Source organism: Schistocerca cancellata, chromosome 8 (genome assembly GCF_023864275.1).
Source record: "Schistocerca cancellata isolate TAMUIC-IGC-003103 chromosome 8, iqSchCanc2.1, whole genome shotgun sequence".
In the NCBI taxonomy this organism is placed as follows: domain Eukaryota; kingdom Metazoa; phylum Arthropoda; class Insecta; order Orthoptera; family Acrididae; genus Schistocerca; species Schistocerca cancellata.
Window position 1 is genome coordinate 105785739 of NC_064633.1, and position 20734 is coordinate 105806472.

At 45.1% G+C, this 20734-nt stretch overlaps 1 protein-coding gene across 1 annotated transcript in view; it reads left to right on the top strand.

The window, feature by feature from the left end:
- The window catches only part of LOC126094922 (tetratricopeptide repeat protein 5-like), a 134881-nt gene that overhangs the window by 61350 nt on the left and 52797 nt on the right, over positions 1 to 20734 (top strand). The window contains exon 4 of the mRNA XM_049909569.1: positions 8448 to 8690. Within this exon, the coding sequence (XP_049765526.1) occupies positions 8448 to 8690 (243 nt within the window). The remainder of the gene's footprint in view (positions 1 to 8447; positions 8691 to 20734) is intronic.

The following is a 20734-nucleotide window of genomic DNA, read 5'->3' on the forward strand; positions in this document are numbered from 1 at the left end:
GGTAGGATAAACCTGTGACAGGGCTGGAATAGGAATTGCTGGGTTGGTGGATTGGGCAGGTTTTGCACCTGGATCTTCCACAGGGATATGATCCTTGTGACAAGAGATTGGGATTGGGAGTGGCATAGGGTTCCACTAGGATGCTTTGGAGGTTGGTTGGGTGACAGATCACCACTTAAGGAAGGTTGGGAAGCATCTCAGGTAGGATGTCCCTCATTTCAGGGCATGATGATATGTAATCAGAGCGCTGGCAAAGGATGTTCCAGTCCAGGGTAGTACTGGGTGATGAAGGAGACACTTCTTTTTGGGTGACAAAGGGGGCACTCCTTTGTGGCTGGTTTTTAGGGGTGGCGGGAGAATTGGGGTTGTGAGGGGAAATGGCTGGGGAGATCTGTTTGTGGACTAGTTCTGGGGAATAATGCCTGTATGTGAAGGCCTTGGTGAGACACCCAGCATACTTAGCAAGGGATTTTTTGTCACTGCAGATACACCATCCCCAGGTAGCCAGGCTGTATAGGAGGGATTTTTTGGTGTGAAAGGCATGACAGCTGTCAAAATGCACGTACTGTTGGTCGTTGGTAGGTTTAATTTGGACAGAGATGCAGGTGGAGCCATCAGAAAATAGGAGGTCAACATCTAAGAATGTGGCACACTGGGTCAAGGAGGACCATGTGAAATGGATGGGAGAGATGATGTTGAGGTTGGCAAGGAACGAAGATAGGCTGTCTCGGCCCTGGGTCCAGATCATGAAGATATCACCAATGAACCTGAACCAGACTAGGGGTTTGATGTTTAGGGAGGTTAGGAAATTATCCTCTAGATGGCCCAAAAAAATTTTGGCATAGGACGGTGCCATGCGAGTGCCTATGGCTGTGCCGCGGATTTGTTTATATCCTTCCCTTCAGATGAGAAGTAGTTGTGGGTTAGGATAAAGTCAGTAAGGTGTGTGAGGAATGAGATAGTGGATTTGGAGCCTAAAGGACATTGGGAAAGGTAGTGTTCAATTATGGTAAGACCATGGGTATGAGTGATGTTGGTGTATAGGGAGGTGGCGTCAACAGGAACGAGCAGGGATCCAGAAGGTAAAGGACTGGGGATGGTGGAGAGTCAGTGAAGGGAGTGGTTGGTGTGTTTGACGTGAGAGGCTAGATTACTAGCAATTGGTTGGAGATGTTGGTCAATGGGTGCTGAAATTTTTTCAGTGGAGACACCCAACTTCCACAACATCCTAGTGCATCCCTATGCCATCCTGATGCCAACCTCTTGCCACGAGGATCATATCCCTGTGGAAGATCCAGGTGCAAAACCTGACCAATCCATACACTCAGCACTTCCTATTCCAGTCATGTGACAGGTTTATTCTGCAGCATCAGGGGCTGGGCCATCTGTTAAAGCAGCCATGGCATTTACCAGCTCTTCTGCAACCATTGTACAGCATTTTATATTGGTATGACTAGTGATCAGCTGTCCACCTGGATGAATGGCCACCGCCAAATTGTGGCCAAGAGCCTGGTAGACCACCCTGTGGCACAACATGCAGCTGAAGATAAAGACTTGATTTCGATAGCTGCTTCACCACACGAGCCATCTGGATCCTTCCCTCCACCACCAGCTTTTCTGAACTGCACAGATGGGAGTTACCCTTACAGCACATTCTCTGCTCCCATAATGATACTGGCCTCAGCCTCCAGTCACATACTGTCTCTACACCCTCCACCCAACAGTTTCCACCCCCTCTGTCCTATCACCTCCTCTGCATTCTTGTCTCCCACCTGTTTATCTGCAGGCCTCTGCCAAGCATCTGCCCATCTTTCCCTGCTCTTCTCCTATTTTGTTCCTTTTTTCCCCACCTCCCTGCCCTACAACCTTCTAATGCTGCACCTGTTGGCAGTCTAGTCCCTGCACAATCTACTAGACATCGTTCATCTCTCTCCCCACCCATACACTACTATGCCTATCCCTTCCCCTTCCCCTTCCCCTTCCCCTTCCCCTTCCCCTTCCCCTTCCCCTTCCCCTCCCCCTCCCCCTCCCCTTCCCCTCACCCTTCCTCTTCCCCTTCCCCTACCCCAACCCCTGCAGAATGCTGCTAGCATCCCACGTGATGTTGCATTCTGGTCCAAGATGCTGGTGCTGGCCGCTGTGTGTGTGTGTGTGTGTGTGTGTGTGTGTGTGTGTGTGGTTACTGACAAAGGCTGTGGCTGAAAACTATATGTGAGTGTCTTTTAATCATGCCTGTCTGCAACTTGACGTGTCTTCATTACAGTAATCTGCCTTCTCCTACATTGTTGAATCCTCAATTAATACATACACTCCTAGAAATTGAAATAAGAACACCGTGAATTCATTGTCCCAGGAAGGGGAAACTTTATTGACACATTCCTGGGGTCAGATACATCACATGATCACACTGACAGAACCACAGGCACATAGACACAGGCAACAGAGCATGCACAATGTCGGCACTTGTACAGTGTATATCCACCTTTCGCAGCAATGCAGGCTGCTATTCTCCCATGGAGACGATCGTAGAGATGCTGGATGTAGTCCTGTGGAACGGCTTGCCATGCCATTTCCACCTGGCACCTCAGTTGGACCAGCGTTCGTGCTGGACGTGCAGACTGCATGAGACGACGCTTCATCCAGTCCCAAACATGCTCAATGGGGGACAGATCTGGAGATCTTGCTGGCCAGGGTAGTTGACTTACACCTTCTAGAGCACGTTGGGTGGCACGGGATACATGCGGACGTGCATTGTCCTGTTGGAACAGCAAGTTCCCTTGCCGGTCTAGGAATGGTAGAACGATGGGTTCGATGACGGTTTGGATGTACCGTGCACTATTCAGTGTCCCCTCGACGATCACCAGTGGTGTACGGCCAGTGTAGGAGATCGCTCCCCAGACCATGATGCCGGGTGTTGGCCCTGTGTGCCTCGGTCGTATGCAGTCCTGATTGTGGTGCTCACCTGCACGGCGCCAAACACGCATACGACCATCATTGGCACCAAGGCAGAAGCGACTCTCATCGCTGAAGACGACACGTCTCCATTCGTCCCTCCATTCACGCCTGTCGCGACACCACTGGAGGCGAGCTGCACGATGTTGGGGCGTGAGCGGAAGACGGCCTAACGGTGTGCGGGACCGTAGCCCAGCTTCATGGAGATGGTTGCGAATGGTCCTCGCCAATACCCCAGGAGCAACAGTGTCCCTAATTTGCTGGGAAGTGGCGGTGCGGTCCCCTACGGCACTGCGTAGGATCCTACGGTCTTGGCGTGCATCCGTGCGTCGCTGCGGTCCGGTCCCAGGTCGACGGGCACGTGCACCTTCCGCCGACCACTGGCGACAACATCGATGTACTGTGGAGACCTCACGCCCCACGTGTTGAGCAATTCGGCGGTACGTCCACCCGGCCTCCCGCATGCCCACTATACGCCCTAGCTCAAAGTCCGTCAACTGCACATACGGTTCACGTCCACGCTGTCGCGGCATGCTACCAGTGTTAAAGACTGCGATGGAGCTCCGTATGCCACGGCAAACTGGCTGACACTGACGGCGGCGGTGCACAAATGCTGCGCAGCTAGCGCCATTCGACGGCCAACACCGCGGTTCCTGGTGTGTCCGCTGTGCCGTGCGTGTGATCATTGCTTGTACAGCCCTCTCGCAGTGTCCGGAGCAAGTATGGTGGGTCTGACACACCGATGTCAATGTGTTCTTTTTTCCATTTCCAGGAGTGTACAATGGAGCTTCAAAGTCTACTTTGCTGCAGCTACATTTGTTGCCACAAGTATGTTTGCATTGGCATGAAATCATGTTTAGCCTGTAGAGCTGCCTCTTGATTCATTGGCATTGGAGTTAGACCCCCAAATATCCTTGTTCCAGCCCAACTTTGTTCTATATGCATGATATAGAACTGCAGCCCTTGTTGGAGGTAGGCAAGCCAGGTCGGATTTGATGTTTTTAGCAGCTTTAGAAAAGTTAAGATATTGCAACTCAACTATAGAAATGTTTGAAACACCTCCACAAAAGTGTCAAAATGAAATTTTCAGTTGCTTCCACGATCTTCTCCTTTTCTGCAGTTGGATCTTTGAAAATTGGAACATTTTTACTGTGAAAAGCATTGCTCTCTAGTGTGGTGCAAAATTTAGTTTTCCCTTGTCCAAACACAATGGAGGTGTTATCACAACTATTTATCGCGGAGAAAAAGAATGTTTTCCACTGTATCCTTTTACCTGAAAGGTGTTGTGGAATACAGTGCCTCTCCTATGTTATCTTTCCAGACTTGCATAAGAAAATATTGTCTGGCACTTAAGCTGTCATCAAAACCAAAAGATCAGTGTCTTCTCCAATAACAGAATCGTGTTTAGAAGATGACGACACAGCGGTTTTCATAATTAATACATTTTCATCTTCTGTTGCCTGCTTGGTGACCATTTGTACTTATCAAAATTCTCTTTGAAGCCATGAGATGAAGCAGGTCTCATTTTTTTCTTGTTTGATAACAATTTATCCTCTAGCATCTGCAGAAACACAGTATCATCAAAGAGAACTTCTTATGAAGGTTTTAGTCTTGAATGATGCTTTTAGTGCACCTTTTATTTTCTCTCTTGGGGTACCCATATATATATATATATATATATATAGGCCTGGCAATCTCCGCTAATTTCTAATTTCAATTTGCCGCCGCTCATACCTCACCTGTCTTTCAACATCATCTTTGCCTCTGTATTTCCGCCCCGACTGACATCTCTGCCAAAACTCTTTGCCTTTACAAATGTCTGCTTGTGTCTGTGTATATGCGGATGGGTATGTGTGTGTGTGTGCGAGTGTATACCCGTCCTTTTTTCCCCCTAAGGTAAGTCTTTCCGCTCCCGGGATTGGAATGACTCCTTACCCTCTCCCTTAAAACCCAAACCCTTTTGTCTTTCCCTCTCCTTCCCTCTTTCCTGACGAGGCAACCGTTGGTTGCGAAAGCTAGAATTTTGTGTGTATGTTTGTGTTTGTTTATATATATATATAGAGAGAAACAGAACGGGCGACAAATCATCGAACTCCGGATCCTGTTCCACCTCGGGAGGGGCAAGACCCCTTGGCGGGGACGATGGGGAAGGGACGACCACAGGTGAACCAGCCTCCTGAGAAACCGGGCCTGCGAGGGGGGTCGGCTCTCGCTGGGGCATCTTGAACGATGGCGAAGCTGTCCGGTAGAGCGAAAATGAATGTCATAATGGTACTTAGAGAGGAACAAGACCCAGCGCTGTAGTCTGTGGGCCGCCCTATCCGGAATCTGAGAGGCAGGGCCAAATAACGATATTAATGGCTTATGGTCAGTGATTAACTGAAACTTCGTGCCATACAAGAAAGGGTGAAACTTGGTAACGGCGTAGACAATGGCCAAAGCCTCTTTTTCCACCTGGGAGTAATGGGCTTGCATAGGACTAAGAGTTTTAGATGCAAACACCAGTGGTTGCTCGGAACCGTCTGCGTTGCGATGGGCCAGGACCGGCCCCACCCCATACTGACAAGCATCTGTAGCCAGGACCAACGGCTTATGGGGGTCAGAAGTAGCCAAACAAGGCGCTGACGTGAGGAGGCCCTTCAATGAGGTGAACACTTGCTCGCATGCAGGCGACCAATCAAAAGGAACACCCTTGCGCAGAAGGCAGTACAGGGGGCAGGCTACGGTGGAAGCCCTGGGAATGAACCGGTGGTAATAGGCTATCTTGCCTAAAAAAGCTTGTAACTCTTTCAGTGAAGTGGGCCGAGGAAGGTCGACGATACCTTGGACCAAACTTCCTAGTGGCTGGATGCCGTGTTGAGAGATGGTGTAGCCCACATACTCAGTGGACGTTGGAAGAAGTTTGACTTATGCAGGTTGCAACGCAAGCCCACAGACCTGAATTTGAGAAAGAGGGTGCGAAGCTTGTGCAAATGTTCTTTCGTGCTGCGGCCTGTGACAATTATGTCATCCAGGTAACTAATACAATGAGGGATTGTCGACGTGACTTGCTCAAGATAATGCTGGAATATCGCCGGGGCACTGGATATTCCGAAGGCCAACTACTGGTATTGGTAAAGGCCAAACGGGGTGATGATGACCGCCAGCCGTTTGGAGTCCTCATCAAGTGGTATCTGATGATAAGCCTCCGAAAGATCGATTTTCGAAAAATATTGGCCTCCCGCCACGGCAGAGAACAATTCATCAGCACGAGGCAAAGGATAGGTGTCCACCACCAATTGGGAATTAATGGTGGCCTTGAAATCGCCACAAAGACGTAAATTTCCCGAGGGCTTCCTTACAATAACGAGGGGCGAAGCCCACTCACTAGAAGAAATGGGAAGAACGACCCCTAGGGCTGTCAGCCGGTCTAACTCTTCCTTTACCTGAGGGCGGAGAGCCAAGGGGATCTGCCTCGCGCGTAGAAAACGCGGGTGAGCCGACAGCTTCAACGTTAAGTGAGCTTCAAAATCTGAAACACGCCCCAGGCCCTCCTCGAAGATATCTGGAAAGCCTGAGATCAAAGATTCCAATGAGTGATAGGGAACGTCTTCGGAGACCAACTGTATGGTGTCAGCGATAGGAAAACAGAAAGCTTGAAAGGCATCCAGGCCAAAAAGGTTAGCGGAGCTCGCATCACTGTCAATAATAAAAGTAATAGGCCAAGTGACTGATTTGTAAGTCACGTCGGTAGTGAATTGACCCAGTAGGGGAATGAGCTGTTTACCATAACTGCGTAGACGCCGGTAAACTGGCGCCAACGGGGGCGATCCAAGGTCGGAATAAGTTTGTGCATTCAACAACGAAACTGCCGCGCCCGTATCTACGAGCAGTTGTAACTGGCGCGACCGAACCGACACCTCAATAAAGAGTTTGTGTGCCAGTGCGTCGGGAGCCTGGCCCGATGAAACTTCCTGAATGTCAACGTCTATGTCCTCTGTACCTGCTTCCTTCGATTCTTTGGAGGCTGAGCGGCAAACTTAAGCAATGTGACCTTTTTTATTACATTTGTGACAAACGGCCCAACGCTGGGGGCACTCTGACCGATCGTGATGTATATAGCACGACGCACAGGACGGCAACAGGGGCCGGCGGCCGGAATTCTGTTTACGCGCCGTGCAGGAGCGGCCGTAATGGCCCGATTGTACCGCTCGCACGTCGTCCGCCCCGGACACGGTGGACGCGGACGCGCCACCCTGAACCGCTGCGACATCACACCATGCTTCCAGCTGTTGACCTGCGGCGTGAGAGACTTCATATGATTGAGCAATGGACAGGACTTCCTCAAGGGAAAGGTCTTCCAACTGCAGGGCCCGTTGCCGGACCTCCCTATCAGGGGCAGAACGAACAATGATGTCGCGTACCATAACGTGGGCATACGACTCTCGCGACTGCTCCGTGACAAAATGACATTTGCGACTAAGACCGTGCAGGGTAGCGGCCCACGCCCGGTAAGACTGATGGGGCTGTTTCTTGCATTGATAGAACTCGACCCTAGCCGCCACAACATGCGTGCGGCGGTGATAATATGAAGACAGCAATGAACACAATGCGTCAAAAGACAAGGACGAGGGTTCCTGCAACGGCACTAGCTGCCGCAGAACTCGATACAGTGAGGGAGATATCCAAGACAAGAAGAGAGCACGACATACCTCCGCATCGGCAACATGAAACGCCTGGAAATGCTGCCGAAGGCGATGTTCATATGCGTCCCAATCCTCCGCCGTCTCGTCATACGGGGGAAAGGGAGGAGGGAACGGCGCTGGAGCAGACTGCGTGGAGAGCAACGCCGGAAGCACTTGTTTCATGGTGGCCATGAGCTCCGTCTGCTGTTCAACCAAAACCCGCACTAAATCCTCCATGCTGTGGAGAAGCTGCGAAACCGGAACAACGACGCAACACGCGAAAGAATGACCCTACTCGTCACCAATTGTGTAGTAACACTGTTCACGTTTACGTAGCACTTCACTTAGCATAGACCAGGACTGAGTCCTAGGCAGGCCCGATGTTAACTGACTGGGTGCGGCCCGTGCTGCCTGAGTTGTTGTTGTTGTTGTTGTTGTTGTTGTTGTTACGCCGGCAGAGGTCGCGTCCGAATTCTCGCGTGCCCTCTGGTGGACGGGACTCTACTTGCGGCAACTACCGTCCGTGACGCGCCGTGCCGATGTGCACCTCCTGTGATCTGTCTGGTGGCTACTGCAGTACACCAAATTGTGTGCAAAATATTAAATGGTGAAACAATCATTAGACAGACAGACATGATGTTTTTTACACTTAATGTCTTTGGGTATGAACAATGTTAGCACTAAATATGAGACATTCTATAACATGTAAGTCAGTTATAATTTCTTTTGTGTGTATACTGTTTATTGCAACATGTCTAATCTTTGTGTAAGATATCATTTACTTGTAATAGAAAATCTGCACGTTCATAGTATGAATTATCTTTGTTTCAGAAAAAGAACAAAATATCCCTTAGAAATTTGTCCATGGTTTTGCGTCAGGAGCCTTCCAAGACACCCCAGGAGAGAATTAAGAATATTGAGGAGGGTCTAAACAAAGCAAGAGAAGCTGTACAGCTGGATCCGAATGATGGGCAGTCTTGGGCAATTCTTGGAAATTCTTATCTTTCATCGTATTTTACTATTTCACAGAATCCAAAAATTTTAAAGCAATGCATGTCAGCATACTTTCAAGCAGTAAGTTTCAACAATTGTATCATTCCTGTCAGAAATTGAGTTATTTATCTTATGAACTGTAAAATGGAGTTATTTATCTTATGAACTGTAATTTTTAATGTGAAATCTGGAACACTCTGGTTACCATCTAAAACGCCTTGGAAAACCACAGAGGAAATGGTAGAACTCAAGTATTTTATTATCCCAATAGCACTCCACAAAACTGTCATATGAAAACAATTGGTTACACTATAAATTTGTGTTGTTCCCATGTAATAGACAACAAGACTGCAAATGGTTGTGGTGTTGCTGGTGTGTGTGTGTGTGTGTGTGTGTGTGTGTGTGTGTGTGTGTGTGTGAGAGAGAGAGAGAGAGAGAGAGAGAGAGAGAGAGAGAGAGAGAGATTGGAAGCAGATAAAATGCAGACAGAGGAGGACATGTGTTTAAGTGATCGCCTTTCTGTTATTCCCAGGGTATGACAAATATGTTTATACTTATTTTCTGCATCAAGTAGGTTCAGCTAAGGGCCATGCTGGTTTGTAGGACCATTACCTCATCATAACTGTGTAGTCTGCACTTGCTGTAGTTACTAGAAGAGCGATGTCATTGAGAATTGAGAACCAAATTCTTCATAAAGAGGCTACATATGTATGGTGACCAACAGTATATGTATCATCAGGACAAGTTACAGGAAGAAATGTTTATATTGGGCATTCCTGCATAAACACTGAATACATTGAACTGCAGATCCATGTATGAATGTTCTCTTTGTAGATAAGTGTTCACTTCATGGATAAATCTTGTTTTAGCCTCCAAATGACAACAGGCGATCTGATCAGGCAAAAAGCTGAAAATGTTTATCAAGCAATATTCAAAAATTGGTTTTAGAAATCTTTTAGGTGTTATCTTCCTTTTTTTAACTAAATATTCTGACTATCACTATGGAAAAGTGCACAAATTTTACAGAATTGCCAAGAATAACAATAAGTGTGAAGAACGGCAGTGTTTGTTTCATGTGGAATGTTCTGATACAACCTACATGTCAGTCACTCCTAGAAATGGAATCATTGTCACTACAACTGCACATACTGGAAATACACCTGTTTATCTTGAAACTTTGTTTGGTGATAGACTGTTGGATTTTTGCCAATGGAATGGTTTGTTGATCAGGAACTCCTGTTTTGTTTAGCTACAAGATTATCTGCTTCATTAATGACTTGAGTAGAAAGTTGGTAATTGACTATATCCTCTACAGTAGTGAAATGAATAGGAAAGTCGCAGATATTGTCATAATACCATCAGATGCCTTAAGCAGCAATTGTCAACTGCTAGTAAAGTCCCTAGAGAAGCTAAGGATACTAAAAGAACTTGGCTTAGAGTACCTCATAATAGTGAAGGAAACCTCCCAATGGATGATCCAAAAACGGTGGAAAAGGAATGGGACAGATTTAAGAGGACATCAGTATGTGCGTCAGAAGCAGTGTGTGGGAGGACAAGCTACCAAAAAAGATGGAAGAAAACACTATGATGGAATGAAGAAATGAAAGATACAGTGCAGAATAAGTGTAGATCCTTTCAGGCATGGTTCCAGAATAGAACAATGGAAACAAGAGTTTCAAAGAAGAGAGAAAGAAGCAAAAATAGTATGATACGGAAGTCCCCAAAATACAGAGGGCTAGAAAAGAAGACTAAATTGAGGATGAGAGAAATGTACAACGGGAGTAAGAGCTGTTTGAAAGTGTGAGGGGAGAGATCAGATTGGCTGGAACAGAAAAATGGCTTGAGACAGGGAGCTGCTCTCTCACCATTGCTCTTCATTGTGGTGATGTATGAGCTAATGACCAAAGTGGCACCAGTGGTGAAGGAAAGACGAAACCAATGATGTTTGCAGATGATTTGAAGACCTGGGGAAATACGGAGGAAGAAGTGTTGGAGCAGTTGGACATATTCTAATGAATAATACAAGGATATGGGATGAAATTTAGCGTAAGTAAGTGTGAAATCAGGATCACAAACCAAGAAGAAAGAGTGAATCACAACTGGAATAACAATTGGTGGGGGATAACTGAAGAAGAGTTACAAATACCTCAAAAACTTAGTGTATGAGAATGGAAGAAACAATAGAGAAATAAATGAGCGGAGAGACAAGCAGCATTCTGGAAGAGTGTTTGAAACCTGATATGAAGCAAGGATGACCCTCAAAACACTGAAATGGTTATATATTCGGCTTATTATTTCCCAATCCTGATGTATGACCCAGAGACCTGGGTAATGAAAGAAACGGGGAGAAGCAAAGTAAAAGCTGGTGAAATGAAATTCTTGGGAAATAGTATTGGAGTGACAAAGATGGACTGGTTACATAATAGAAGGATCAGGGAATGAGGATATCCAGAGATACACAAGATGAAAGGGAAGGGAAAAAGATGAAGATGAAGATAAAGACCAGGAGACAGGTGGCTGAAAAAGAGGAAGAGACTGGATTGAGGGGGAGATGGAGAAATGGTGGGAAGACAGAAGACCACGGAGAGACCTATGTTCCAAATGGCCCTAGCCAGTGACTGGAAACTGGAAAAGATGATGATGATGATGGGGTAAGAAGAGTTAGCAGTGATGTGTACTGCAGTTTGTAGTGGTACTGTTAGGCCTATACGTGAATACTGGAGTGCAATCAAGCCTTCAAATCAGTGAAAAGATCCAGGTGGCATTGGAAGTCTGACTGCTTCAGTGTAGCCGTCACCATTGTCTTCAATACTTTAGATACTGGAGAAAAAAGCATTCAAACATCACAAGAAATTCCAATGTAGTCTTACAGTGAAGGCCATAATTTGCAAGCTAAGCACAGAAAGAAATGTTTTAAGAAGACCAAGAATGTTTTATTGCTAGGTAGTAGTCTTGGGAGGAGAATGTTATAACATGTTCTGATCTCTTTGGGAAGTGATTATCAAGTATATAGTATTTTTAAGCCAAATGCAGGACTTTGTGATGCCACCAGCGGTTTAGGCTCTTATCATGTAATAAAAGCACAATTTGGACTGTACCCTCAGTAATACAATTGAGGATAACATCAGGCACATTGCTGACAATCCTCCTCACACTGGTGTGTCACTCTTATGAGCACTATGGTAAGCCCTGGATGAAGTGCTCTGTGGAATGTGTTAAGGCAGAGCTTTGCAAATCACTCATGGCAAAGGGACATATGTGTAATTCATGCGTTTCCTGTCCATTGGTCGCATCATATGCAGTGAGGTTTGCATTTGAATGCCTCTGTTAAAAATATATTTGCACAGGTACTTATGTGAAGCATTTAGTCTGATCAACCTATCACAGTACTTTTCATTGTGTTAATTTGAACTTTCTATGGTAAATTCATCTGAAAGACTGCTGGAGAAAAAATATAAGTACAGTTGAAAGAATGATTTGTGAAAATCTGCCACCAGTTGTATGTATAAATGTTTATCAACAAACCTAGATCATGGTTTCAATGATTATAGTATTGCCTTCTTCAGAAGTACAGGGACACACAAAATCACACATTGGTACAAAAAATTTGAGACCAGAGATGCTCATGTCAAGTAATGTGGTAGTATGAACATCAGTAAAACCAAATGAAGTCTAATAAAAAACATTCCCATTGGAACTGGGCTAAACATAAAAGTATTCACATTAAAATGTACATGGAATTACAGGGCAGGTGACTCGCCACATGGCACGAGCCGCATACAGGTCATTTCACTACCTTTTAATTCCATGTTCATTTTAATGTGAAGATTTTTATGCGTAGCCCAGCTCCACTAAGAATGTTTTTTAATGGATTTTATTTGGTTTTACTGATGGTCGCACATAACGTGTTACCTGTCATGAGTTTCTTTGCTCTGAAATTTGTCGTCACCAATATGTGATTTTATGTGTCCGTCTCTGAAGAAGACAATTTTGGAATTGTTGAAACTATAGCCAAGGGATGTTAATAAACTTTTATCCTGCAACTGCTGTCTGATTTTCTCAAATCGTTCATTTACTTTCACCATTGCTGAACAGCAATTATGTTAAAAATTTTACAGTTGAAAGAGCTACTAGTACATGTCCGAAAGAACGGGCACCACATATACATAATTAAGGTGAGGACAACCAGTGTTCTCTTCAGTGCTGATGCACATCATGTTCGAACTCTTACAGGAATTGGCAAAATGCCACAAGTAATGAGAATAATCGGCAAAGGGCTCTGCATTAGTAGTATGTGGATAAGTTGAGAATCTTTGTCTGATGGGAGACATGCTAGGGTAGTTCATTCAGTTGCAATGACTGCTGTGTTCAGATGGTTTAGTGGTCAGAGCATCTGCCTAGTAAGCAAGAGACCCAGGTTTGAATCCTGGTCTGGCACAAATTTTTTAATTTCACCATTAATTTCAGTCAATGCCCACTCACTACCTATGTCTGTAACTCCTTTGTGTCTTAATTCATAGCGGCTGCTGGATCAAAATGGTGTCTGTTCTTATGTACCAAGAATTAATTAGCTGCAAAGCAATAGTAATGGTTTATCTGATGTTAACAATAAAATTTTGTGGCCTGTTATATACAGATAGTAGAAGACAAGTATCATATTGTATAATCAGAAACAAAGACTCGGTCACAGTGTTTAGAGGAAAATTAAATGAAGAACAATGGGTAGAAATTTATAAAGCAGACGTTATTGATGAAAAATTTAGCTCCTTGTTGAACATATTTCTGCAGCGAATACAACCTTTTCAGCAAATTTCAATGATGACGTCTTCTCATGTTATCAGCTAGGTCAAGGCATCATTGTGCAGCAATGTTTTGACAAGTTTCCTACTTGCCATCTTCAGACGATGAGTTTGTGTGAAGATGGCAAGTAGGAAACTTGTCAAAACATTGCTGCAGTTGACGCTTTGACTCGGCTGTAATTTGAGAAGACTTCATCATCATATTTCTGCAGCACTCAGAGTCTTGTTTTCTGTTAAAGTAAATTTGTAGCTGAACAAAAGCAATGATGAGCGGTGGATAACTCCTGTCATTAAAGTATCTTGTGCTATGAAGAAAAGCTCTGTGTATTTGAGAGAACAAGCAGTAGTCAAGATTTGGAACTCCATTACCACCAATATTTCAAAACCCTCTTGTCCGTCATTCAAAACCAGACATGTATGAACAGTGCTCAAAAACTAAAACACATGAAGAATAAGGCAACAACTGTTTGTAATGTTATTAAGCAAGAAACAATGATAGTGACTCAGCTGAAATGTAGCCCATGGCAGAAATGGCAACACCTTCACATCACTTGCCACCAGATTCAGTCATGACTTCCTCACAATGGCAGCAAGAACTGCACCCAATAATAAACGATCAAATACAAATGCATTAAATTTACTTGTGCACACATGGAATGCTCCCCAAATGACTTTAATTTCAAAACTGCAACCCCTAAGGGGATTACAGATTTCATTAGGGCACTAAAACTTAGTAACTGTGCTGGCTACGATGGTGTCTCTAGCAGAATATTAAAATTTGGTACAGACTTAATTATTTTTGTTGCTGATAATAAAAAGCATTTTCAGCTGAGCTGTGGTGTACAAAGTGGGAACACAAGGGACAAAAATAATTTTCATGTAGACTTTGCCTCCATGTCTATGTCTCATGGTGTACGCTTCCATGTTTCTGTTCAGTTTGACTTTTGTGAGTATGTACATGACTTCACTCTTCCATTTTGGAGTAAAAATCATTGAGGCTAACAGAGTACTTTGTGGCAAGTGCTGGTTGTGGTCGAGGTCAGTGAAGCTATCGCACTCATCACTTGTCATCCTCAGGCAACAAAGTTCGGAATGGAGTTATGTGGTCCAGTGATTAAGATATGCAACACATTCCTTTCTAATACAGTGGCACCACCTTTTAAAATGGGAGAAGGTTAGCTTCAGTGCAATATTTCTGAGCGCACAAGTTACAGCCAGTCGTGGGCCTGTTGACAGTAAGTTATGCTACCAGCAGTTGCTGAGTAGAATGGAGGCCACAGGGCCGTAGACCTGCTGAAAAGAGTAAACATAGCGGTTTGCATGGCACAAGTTACAGGCAGAAGGGGCCCACTGGCCCAACCCAGATGTTACGAGGTTAGCGGCGCTTTAGCAAAACAGAGGCGCACAGCCGCCTGTAAATAGGTGCCGGTTCACTAACAAGGCATTCAAGTGTGACAGCTCTCCTGGACGGTGAGGCGTGTCACGCCACCGGCTACATGCAGCAGCAGAGGGGCACCAGCATTCCAGACTACAGCAGATCACTGGTTCGACCCTCTGAGGCCACAGCGGGGTCTGCAGCCAGCCAGCGGCGGGCCACGCCAGGGCTCACTACTGCAGGCAGTCTTTTGCAGCTCCTAGAGGGTGGCACTGAGGTGGCGGGAACGGAGACTGCTGAGTCAACTGCCAGCACATCCTGACATCATTACAACTCCACAGCTGTACAAGGCCGACACACAGCAGTGCACTGCACGGCTCGCTGAGGTAGCCATTCCGTGCCAAGATGTTTCGCAGACAGTGAAGTGGTGTCCTCGGCATTGCAGGACCTGGTGATGCAGGCCGAGAGGAACGGGGGCACTGTAGCTAGAAATAATAAATCACTCGGTTACTTGGGGAACTCGGGTGAGTTTTAATACGGTGCATCCTGACAGTTTCCATCCTCATCCAACATCCCTCTACATTTGGTGTCAGAATAGCGGGCCTCATCTGTACTGTACGACATTTGAGACCTCCACCTGCATTATGGTCACAAAATGTGCTGAGTGTTGAGGTCAATTTTTCGTTTTGAGTATAGGACGTTTTCTTTCTTTTTTTGTTTGTGTTTTGAGTATGGCTCCTGCAGGCCATTTTAGATGTTTTGCATAGGCATATTATTATTATTTTTTTGTCAGAATAAGTGTTAGTGTGTTTGTGGTAGTAAGATGTTGTTTTTCATGGCATTTGATTACTTTTGTATTGGTGTATGATGATACTGAGTATGATGATACAGAGCTGTAGGAAGTCAGGTTATTCTTGTACTTAAATGTTTTGTTTCGGGACTAACTGAGAACGAAAGCAACATGATGGCAAGGGACACAAGGTGTGTCGGAACCAAAAGCTGTAAAGATTTTGTTGGAAAAGGTGGCACAATTGACAGCAGACAATATGCAGTTGAGAAGTGAATTAACATCTAGAAATGAGTGGGAAACCGCTTCGGATCAGTTGTTTTTGCCTAGGGTGCCGCAGCAGGAGATTGATCCAGCTGCCGTGAGATTGATTATTCCGTTTTCTGGCAAGGCATCTGAGGATGTGTGTCTGTTTGTGGAGGACGTGGAAACTTCAGCTGTGATGAATGGTTGGTCTGATGAACAGTTGTTACATGTAGCCAAGATTAGATTAACAGGTGAAGGGAAGACATGTGTAAAGTGTTCTGAAGCCTTAAGGAAGACGGGACAGTTTAAGCAGTTGAAGGAGGGGCTTTTACAGAAGTACAAGAAACAGAATAGCTCTTGGTACTTCAGGGAGAGGTTGGGTACAATGATGAAGAGGCAGGGGGAGACAGTAGAGAAATTTGCGGACAGGATAAGAGAAATTAACGAGTATACTTACGAGTTGGGTCAGAGCGATGAGGTGAATGATGTTCTGCTGCAGGAGGGTGAGCAAAGAGCACTTGATGTATTTTTGAGGGGATTACTGGCTCATATGTTGTGGAAAGTGCGTGAAGGGACTCAGAAAGATTTGTATTTGGCCATTCAGCTGGCAATTCAACGTGAGGAAATAGACGTGGCAACGGGGATATGTGATAGACAAGCAGTGTTTATAGCTTGTATAAAATGTTATAAGTGTGCTCACTGGATAATAGAGAAAGGGGTGGAAATCAGCAGCGTGGAGGATGGAGAAATGGAGTTAGTAGAGGTGGACAATCGTTAAACAGCAGAGGGGACCCAAGACCCACCTGAAGGAGCTCCTGTTTAATTTCAATGCTACAAATACATATGCAGAGGTGGAATGTTCAGTGGTAGGATCCGTAGGAACTAAAAAGTCTAAGATTTTGTTGGACACAGGGGCGCAAGTGTCAGTAGTTACTAAGAGTTTAATGGGACGAAGGAATTTAGACCCACCGCGTTATAGGTTGCGTGGAGTGGGGGATAAGGAGGTCACACCTTTGGGGTCAGTGACAGTTGACTTTCTCATAGGGAAAGTCCGATTTGATGCATGCATGGAGGTAATACCATGGATAAGCGAGAGCTACCACATGATCCTAGGAGTAGATTTCTTGCATCAACATCATGCCAAAACTGACCTTGGGCGATGAACTGTGGAACTTGGTGGAATGTTATTTCAGCTAGGGGAAACTGTTGTCGATGCAGAGCTGTCATGAGGGGTGTTCAACATAATGAGCAAACCAATTGAGCCACACACATTAGCATTAAGACTTAATTCGCATGAGTGTGTGTCTAGTGGCACCAGGAAGTTGCTTCGAGTAAGTGTAGAGTGTGGTTATGTTATGTGTTACTGAACTGTTGGAGGATGATGAATTTTTGGATCCATTAGGTTGTTTTGTGAAACATAGTATCGTAAGCCTACAAGAGGGAAACAACGGGCAAGTAGTCCCCGTGAATATGGATAATTTTAGGGCTGTAGATGCGAATTTGAGAAAAGGAGTTTTAGTAGTGAATTTAGATGTACCAGAGATGGAGATTGGTGTTCGAGACATAGGGGAAGCGATCAACCACTAACTGCTGATAGAACTGCATTGCATGGCAAAATTAAGCATTTGAAAGGAGGAGAAAGATAGCATATGGAAGAATTATTGTGGGAATTTAAGGATTTGTTTTTTCTGCAAGGTCTGTTGCCAGTAACTCCATTAGCTTAACATAGGATACCAACAGGGGATGAAGCACCTGTTTACCATAAACCATACACAATACCGAGGTATTTGCAGGTGATTGTGGAGGATTTTATTGATCAGCAGCTTGCGAATGGTATTACCAGGTGTACCGGTATGAAATGAGCGTTTTTTTTAAAATGAAAAACTAATTTTGAATTGAAAAGTAAAAACATTTTATTCAAAGTACTGACCATTGCTTTCTATACATTTAGACCACCTTTCTGGCAATTTGTGGACACCACACCAATAGAAATGTTCGTCTTTTGAAGCAAACCAATCAGACACCCAATTTTCGACTTCTTCATAGGAATCGAAGTGTTCCTCAGCCAATGCGTGTCCCATTGATGAAAACAAATTGTAGTCAGAAGGGGCCAAGTCTGGTGAATACGGCATCGTATTTTCATGTGTTGTGTGTGTTTTTGAGTATTGTGGACCTGCTAGGGTCAGCAGTCTTTTGAAGAGGGAGGAAGGGTGATGGTGATCACTGTCCTCAGGTCACTGAAAAAGGGGAGCATTGAGCAAGTTTGTAGAAGTAAAAACTGAAGAGGTATTGCTGATCTTTGCAGTTAACAGCCAGTACGCCAAGATGACAAGGGAGGAATTACTGAGGTGCCGTAGAGGGAAGGTATGTCCAGCCAGGGTGATAACCACCAATCCGGACACATGCATGGTGCAGTTATTTTTAGCCAGGAGGAAAGAAATAGACTGTCCAAGGGACATCATGGAGCCAAAATTGAGCTTGCGACAGGTCGGGATACATTGGATCTTCTCCACCTACGAAAAATTAATAGTAGTAGCAAATTGTTTTGAGCAGGGAGTATTTGCCGAATCGAAACGTATAGAGCTCGAAGGGAGTGAATTTTAATCAGTGGAACTGCGTGTAACATAATAAGACCAACCTTCCATCTGCCAGTGTCAATTTCAGGAGTAACACAATTGAATGTTACACAGCCACAGCTGTACTGGCCAGAAGCAACTTTAGAGTTATTGCCAAGGCAGGATGTGACCTTGTTAAATCAAAGTCTGGAGACAGATCTGTTGAGGTCCGTAAACCAGTTCATTACAGAGCAAGCTTGTGCAGCATGTCGCTCAATATAGGAAAGGGCAACGACAAGTAAAGACCGTTTTGAGCTCCTCTGGGCCAAGTGCCATCACAGCCTCAACTTTGTTGTGTGTTGTTTTCATCCTGATCAGCCGGAGAGCCAACTCCAAGAGGGAACCGACAGTAGTCCAAATCCCAGTGAATTGGATACCGAAGGCATAAGACAGGTATGTAAGTTGATTATCGAGCATTAAGTGGAGTGGTTATCCAGTAAGGAATTTTTGTGTTTTGTCCCATGTCATGTGTTTTAGGAGGACTAGACCACATCTAAGGCTCCTAATAGTAGTAGTAAGTATGTCAGAAGTACGTGCCGACGCAATCAAGTTTAAGAGTAGTTAGTCTTTCCAAAGGGGGGAATAATGTAGCAGCACCACTGTTTGAGATGGGAAAAGGTTAGCTTCGGTACAGTGTTTCTGAGCGCACAAATACAGCCAGGCGCAAGCCTGTTAACAGTAAGTTACACTACCAATGGTTGCGAAGTAGAATGGAGGCCACAGGGCCGTAGGCCCGCTGAAAAGAGTAAACACAGCGGTTTGCATGGTGCAAGTTACAGGCAGAAGTGGCCCCCTGGCCCAACCCAGGTGTTATGAGTACATGACTCAGAGTGGCTTATTAGCAAAACAGAGGTGCACAGCCACATATAAATAGGCGCTGGTTCACTAACAAGGCATTCAAGTGTGACAGCTTTCCTGGACAGCAGGGCGTGTCACACCACCAGCTACACACAGCAGCAGATGGGGCGCCAGCGTTCCAGTCCGTGGCAGGATGCTGGTTCAACCCTCTGAGGCCAACACAGCATCCCCAGCCAGCCAGTGATGGGTCACGCTAAAGCTCGCTACTGCGGGCAGTCTTGTTGGCTCCCAACACACACCGGAGGCATCCCGAGGTGAGGGCCGCAGATTCGGACGCCGGTTGGCAGGTGCTCGTTGTTGCCGCGATCTTAGCCACGCCGGCAAGGAAGCACGCTGCGGCCCGCCTTGCAGCTCTCAGTGGGTGGTGCTGAGGCGGCAGAGACAGAGACTGCTGAGTTGACTGCCAGAGCATCTTGACATCGTCACAACTCCACGGCCATACGAGGCCGACACACAGCAGTGCACTGCATTGGTTGCTGAGGCAGCCATTCCGCACCAAGCCGTTTCGCAGACAGCAAAGTGGTCTCCTCAGCATTGCGGGACCCGGTGACGCAGACCGAGAGGAATGGGGGCACTGTAGCTGGAAAATAATAAATCACTTGGGAAACTCAGTCGAGTTTTAGTACGCAGCATCCTGACAGTTTCTATCCTCTTCCAACATTCCTCTACACTAACATGAAACAAGAAATTGAGAATCCCTACACATTCAACATAAATTAAAAGCATACTGAATGGCCCACTCTTTCTACAAATTATTTGAAGATCTGGATTCAGGAATCGAATAGTCCTATTAGATACATGGCATATAGGAGTATTGTTGTCAAGCTGTATGGCAAATGATGGTATACTGTGAATACGACACATTTTTGTTGAAAAATACCATTGTAATCAAGTAATCCTCAACTATATTATATAACTAAGGAGGCAGCAGATGTTTTGCAAAATAGCAGCTTTCTTTCTAGTTTATTTAATTAAATCTAGCTTCATAAACACCAATAGTGTTGAGAACTATAGTGCTAGTTTGTTGTTAATAGGTTTTACAGAGTATTTCTCTTTGTCTTTTGTTAATGTATACCTTGACGCATTCCACCTCCCTGAAGATTATCCTTCTTATTTGGATCCACTGAACATGGTGAATGGATGAATGAGTAAAAATTTTGCCATCTGTCAATTGCCAATGACAGAAACACATTAAGATGAGGCAGGTGGTTTCTGTGTTGGTTGCTGTATCATTAGGTCAGTGTATGGACTTTTATACCTTTTCATGTTGAACTATGGAAATGACATTCTTGAGGTTTATATACATCACAATGCTGGCAAAATAGGTGATGGTTTCACAACTTTTTACTCTTTGTAAGTGTGGTGGTGTTCACATTTCTTCTTTCCAAATCCTCTCTGCCCTGAAATGAAGAATAGTATTCTTTTTTCTGTGGTGTTCATGAAGC